Below are 5,740 nucleotides of genomic sequence, written 5' to 3'. Positions count from 1 at the left end.
ATGGGTTTTGTGTGAGTTGGAGGAAAATTTGAAGCTTTTTGTATGAGAGAGAGCGAGAGAGAGATTGTAATAGTTGAAAGCGTTTGTGGGGCTTTTGTTGTTGTTGTTGGGTGGGTTTGAATTTTGGGTTGGGAGTTTTTGATATGGGTGGGTGCTTTCCTTGCTTTGGATCATCCAACAAGGAGGGTAGTAGTGGTGGTGGTGGTGTGAAGGAAGTGAGCAAGAAGGAGTTGGGTAAAGAAGGCTCAGCTACTCAGTCTCACCATGTTACCAGAGTTAGCTCAGGTGAAATGAAATTTCCTGTCTTTTCAATTTTTGAGAATATTTTGTTTCTGATTTTCTTGTTTGAATTGGTCTGATTACTGGGTATGATGTGGTTTTGCTGAATTGTGTGATTTTTTTATGTTGTTTGGTGTGTTGTGATAGTGGGTTGTTGGTGGAGTTTTGTTCAACGTTGATCTGATACATCTGTGGTTGTTTTGCTTGGTTTGGAATTCGATTCTTTCGTGCTGTCTGTGTTGGAGTATTCCCTTGTTTGTAGATGTTCTTGTTGTTTGTTGTGTTTGAATTTTGAATTGATGGTGTTGGAATGGATAATTCTGGAGATCTGCAATCAGTTTCCTAAAGTTTCAAGAGTCTTGTTTTCTTTTGATGGCCTGTTCTGTTCACATTTAATTGCCAAATGTGATCAATGGAGAATCTAACAAGTGAATTGGCAAGTGAAAGCTTAAATTGATTTCTTTCAGCTCTTGCGCCCATTGTGTATTAGTTCAAATATCAAATGCTTCATGTTCACCATAGTTGTCTTATGCTGGTTCTCTGTGTATCACGAACTTGCTTGAACTTCAATTCTAGTTATTTGATTCTGAAGCATTTAGTGTATATTTAGTTATTTAACCAATGGAACATACAGGATACTACAGCCATTACTGTTTACTTTTTACTTGTTCGTTGTGATACTAATATTTTGTGTGACTCTGCTACGATGGTTACCATCCTGTATAATGTCTTTGTGCCCCCTGTTTTGCATCTAAATCGATCATTTTTGCAGATAGATCAAAATCTCGGACTGGTTCTGATCCTAAGAAGGAACCACCTATTCCAAAAGACGGACCTACAGCACACATTGCTGCACAAACTTTTACCTTCCGGGAGCTTGCGGCTGCAACAAAGAATTTTAGGCCCGAGTGTTTATTGGGTGAAGGTGGTTTTGGACGTGTCTACAAAGGTCACTTGGAAAGCACAGGGCAGGTAGGTTGATTAGGCTGAGATAAGATGGAGAAGCATATGTATCACATCGATGGCTCAGTCTCATCTTGTCCATGATGGTGTCTTTGCTTTGGCATTATTTGTTCCAGGTAGTTGCAGTGAAACAACTTGACAGGAATGGACTGCAAGGAAATCGAGAATTTTTGGTGGAGGTTCTTATGCTTAGCCTTCTACACCACCCAAACCTTGTCAATTTGATCGGCTACTGTGCTGACGGGGATCAACGCCTCCTTGTTTACGAGTTTATGCCTTTGGGATCCTTGGAGGACCATTTACACGGTCAGCTTGAATTTCTTTCATTACCATATTAAGAGACACTCTTTACTTTATTTAGTGTAGATGCCACCTTATGCAATCCACAATAGAATCACATAATGTGGAATGTGTTATTTTTCTGTGAAATAGCCTAGAATATTAGTTTCCTTACAGTGCATTTAGGGGTAGCAATAAGGTTTTAGGGTGTTGAGAGTATGAATCCCCACATGGTAAATTATGGACCTTGCCTTTTGCTACACTAGAAAAGAAAGTTTGTTTAGGGTATAATGGGGTGGTTCGTGATGGAAGGTATGCACAACTTAAGACGATGTGCACCTTTTCTGTGACAATGTTGGAACTATGAAGATGGGGCTGGGTTGGGATTCACACCCAGCAATAGATTTCACCTGCCAACCACGACCAAACGAGAAATTAGTGGGCTCAAAACCATAACAATCAAGAGGAGCATACTTCCCAGTTCCAATTTAGATGTTGGTCACGGGGGAACCCTAGAACCCCTACCCAGCCCATCTCAGCAGTTCCATCATTCTCACATTAGGTGCACTTTCTCTTAAGCTGTTGAGCCCTTCCATCATAGATGACATCATTATACCTGAAAAAACTTCTTTCTTTCCAGTGTAGCACATGTGGGATTCACTGTCAACATTGGGGATTTGTTAGGGCAATTTCTTGGAAGAGGCATGTATTAGCCAGGGTTTTGTCTAAAAAGAAGTGCAAAGTATTGCAGAGTTCAGTTGTGTAAAATACTATTTAAGTGTACATCACTGATGTATGTTGTGTTCACATACTATTATTTAGGAGTTCTTAACATGGTTATAAACTTATCTGGGCCTGAAAGCTTTAAGGTATATAATGTCATCTAGTTGAATATACTGAGTCAGTGTTGGTAGATTACTGAAGTAGATGAGAATGGTGATAATACACTGAATTATATAGAATAAATGGTTTTTTAGCTTCCATCAAGCTGCAAGAAGAATCATGGAAAAATAAACTATTGAGTTGCTAGTTTTTGCCAACTGTTACTTTATAATCCAATATGCTCGTAGTTTTGATTTTACGCACTTATCAGCTGTTGTTATCCCTGGTCAACATGCTTTGGGGTTTAATGCTTTGTTAGGTTTAGTGTTAACATCCGGTGTCTCTTTCCTACTTTATTATGTTCCTCATATCCTCTGAGAGTCCCAGGATCCTTAACTATGGGAGGATACAATAATGCCTTCAATATTATAGTTTTAAGAGACCCAGTCACGTGGCAGCTATTTCCCATATGATTTTTCTTATGGTTCACTTCATTGGTGGGACTTTGCATGTGTGTCTTCTGTAGTTCTAAATGTGGTTTTCGTGGTCAAAGTTTCAATTTCATTTTGTATTTTCCAACTGTTTGTGTTCAAGTTGGGGAGATTAGTAGCGTAAGAAAGACAACCCTCCAATGTATATGGAAGCAATGGTCCTAATAGACTGCACTGAATTATTGATGGTATATGTACATAAGCTTTATGGGCAAGACTGACATGGTAGTAATGTTTTAGATTGAACTGTTACCACTTTGTCATAGAAGATAAGGGGAACCTTCACTATGTATTTTCTGGCTGATACCAGATATGTTTTATTTTGCATCTTGGTTTATACTTGATGATATTGACAAAATTAGCAAAGGAACATAGGTGAATGTTAAAAAGATACATGACTAAAGTTTTATCCTTAGAAAATGCTACCTGTCAAAGTTGCAGATTTGTTTAAAACTGATCTCCAACTGGCAAAAAGGGTTCAGTCAACGTCAACTTGCTTATATCAGTAGCTATGTGAATGGCTCTAACTTCAAATTATTCATTTTGCCAAGAACTCCAGGTTACCTTTCTAAGCTTTAAAACCTGAAAACCAGTGGCTAAGTGAAAGAATTGATATACCGGAAAGCTTTAATCAACTAAATGGCTAATTTGTTGAGTACTGGCCTTTTTCTGCAATATCATGATTCTCTTGGCTTAAATTGTATTCAAAAGATAGAATACAAGTCAATGATCAAAGTGGAGAATGCATATGTGTAATCATACATTTCATATATCAAAGTGTGTCATCAATGAGCGTCTCAAGCTTTTGTTGCTTTGCAAGACCAATTATTGGATCACCTATGTGTTGCACTCACTGCTAGGATTTTAAAGTAGAAGGAATCTTTTGTTCTCACTGTCATAGACTGAATACTACATATTTAAGTCATAATTTCGTTAAAGTTCTAAATATGGAGGAGCAATAGTGCTCTTTCTTCACCAACTATTCAATGATATTCCTTCCTAGATCTATTCTTTAGCTTGTCATTTAATTTACTTCAGTTGGAGTTTTGAAGCTCTTAAGTGCCTACCCTTTAGATTTGTGGAGAATCATGTATAATTTTCTTCAGTATGCGCTTTCATAGAACTTTTCTTCATGAGTGGTTTTGGATGTGTGAAATTTCTCTAAGCTTTTCTTATTCAATGTTTTCAGATCTTCCAACAGAAAAGGAACCCCTCGACTGGAATACAAGAATGAAAATTGCAGCTGGTGCAGCTAAGGGATTAGAATATTTGCATGATAAAGCAAACCCGCCCGTTATATACAGAGACTTGAAATCCTCCAACATCCTTCTTGATGAAGGATTTCATCCAAAATTGTCTGATTTTGGTCTTGCAAAGCTAGGTCCAGTTGGTGACAAAACACATGTCTCCACGCGTGTTATGGGGACATATGGCTACTGTGCTCCAGAATATGCCATGACAGGCCAGCTCACTCTCAAATCCGATGTCTACAGTTTCGGAGTTGTCTTTCTTGAACTTATAACAGGGCGAAAAGCCATTGATAACACCCGAGGTCCTGGAGAGCATAATCTCGTTGCATGGGTAACCATCTGTTCTTACCAACTCTACAATTATCAGTTGTAAAATATTTCTCTAGTTAGAGAAGCTTTTCTTCACACTTCCTCTCTTTTCATTATGTGCACTATTGGTCTGCAGGCACGACCGCTTTTTAAAGATCGTAGGAAGTTCCCAAAAATGGCTGATCCACTACTGCAGGGCCACTATCCAATGCGGGGGCTTTACCAAGCTCTTGCTGTTGCAGCCATGTGTTTGCAGGAGCAAGCAGCTACAAGGCCTTTAATAGGAGATGTTGTCACTGCTCTTACATACTTGGCTTCCCAAACCTATGATCCGAATGCAGCTAGTGGTCAGAGTAACAGAGTTGGTCCATCTACTCCTAGGCACAAGGACGATCGAAGGAACATGGGAGATGGACTGGATAGCCCAGACGAGCCTGGACGAGGTGGACGGCATGGTAGCCATTCATACAGAAACTCACCTGATTTCAGAAGGAAAGATCCCAATAGGGACTTGGGTGCTGGTGTAGAATTAGGGAGGATTGAAACCGGTAGTGGCTCTGGGAGGAAGTGGGGTCTAGATGGGTTAGAGCGACAAGAGTCTCAGAGGGACAGCCCTGTAAGTGCTGGGAGAGCAAGGGAAACACCGCGAAATCGTGATCTAGATAGAGAACGTGCGGTGGCTGAGGCAAAGGTTTGGGGCGAAAACTGGAGAGAAAAGAAAAGAGCAAATGTGATGGGTGGTAGCTTTGATGGTACAAATGAGTAGATGCACTGACATGCCAAGCAAGATTTTCTTATCTTTTGAGGAAAGCAATGTTGTAAAGTTCTGAAGGTCATTGTAATGAAGAGAAGAAATTGCAAGGGTGCACATCATCTTCTACAGTCTTGGTTTGCATCTACCAAGGAAATAAGTGATCTTTCGTCCTCCAACTTTGGCTGTTGTTTGCTTGTCATATGTCATTCTTGTAGTCGAGTGGGATAAAAAAGGACACATAGGAAGAGAAAGGCCTTGGAGGAAGGGAAAGGATAGTGTCATGATTTGGGGGCATTTACAGGTCGCCCCCCAGTAAAGTGGTTATGCAACTTTGTTGATCTTTGTATTTAGGTTCTGATGCTCATATTACAATGGGGAGTCAGAACCATGTGTAATTTTTGCCCCCATATGTTATAGTCTGTAAGTGGGGAAATTAGTGGGTTTGGTTTTGGATGTTGTTTCATAGTGTATTCATACAGTCTCTTGTATGAATTCTTGAGTCATGTTTCGGCTTATACAGAAATGTTTCATCCATTTGTTCTCTCTGTACATTTCTCTTTTCAAGTTCATTTTAATAGTGGTCTTTTGTCATC

General features: G+C 39.6%; 1 protein-coding gene across 1 annotated transcript; it reads left to right on the top strand.

Annotated features, from left to right (window-relative positions):
- Positions 1 to 5,740, top strand: LOC101297427 (serine/threonine-protein kinase PBS1-like). The gene is made up of 5 exons (XM_004296754.1): positions 1 to 285; positions 1,052 to 1,251; positions 1,359 to 1,548; positions 4,024 to 4,415; positions 4,530 to 5,740. Exons 1-5 carry the CDS (start codon positions 144 to 146, stop codon positions 5,157 to 5,159), a joined length of 1,554 nt encoding a protein of 517 aa, XP_004296802.1. The 5' UTR covers positions 1 to 143; the 3' UTR covers positions 5,160 to 5,740.

The sequence above is a fragment of the Fragaria vesca genome, linkage group LG4 (genome assembly GCF_000184155.1).
Source record: "Fragaria vesca subsp. vesca linkage group LG4, FraVesHawaii_1.0, whole genome shotgun sequence".
NCBI classification, from domain to species: domain Eukaryota; kingdom Viridiplantae; phylum Streptophyta; class Magnoliopsida; order Rosales; family Rosaceae; genus Fragaria; species Fragaria vesca.
Note: the sequence above shows the minus strand (reverse complement) of the source record. Positions and strands in the feature narration are given on the sequence as shown.

What these genes read in the sequence shown, in the direction of transcription:
- LOC101297427 (XM_004296754.1), top strand. Translation starts at nt 144, where the DNA reads ATGGGTGGGTGCTTTCCTTGCTTTGGATCATCCAACAAGGAGGGTAGT. An exon ending in CTTGGAGGACCATTTACACG is followed by an intron (nt 1,549 to 4,023) that starts GTCAGCTTGAAT and finishes CAATGTTTTCAG; the next exon opens with ATCTTCCAACAGAAAAGGAA. An exon ending in AGCATAATCTCGTTGCATGG is followed by an intron (nt 4,416 to 4,529) that starts GTAACCATCTGT and finishes ATTGGTCTGCAG; the next exon opens with GCACGACCGCTTTTTAAAGA.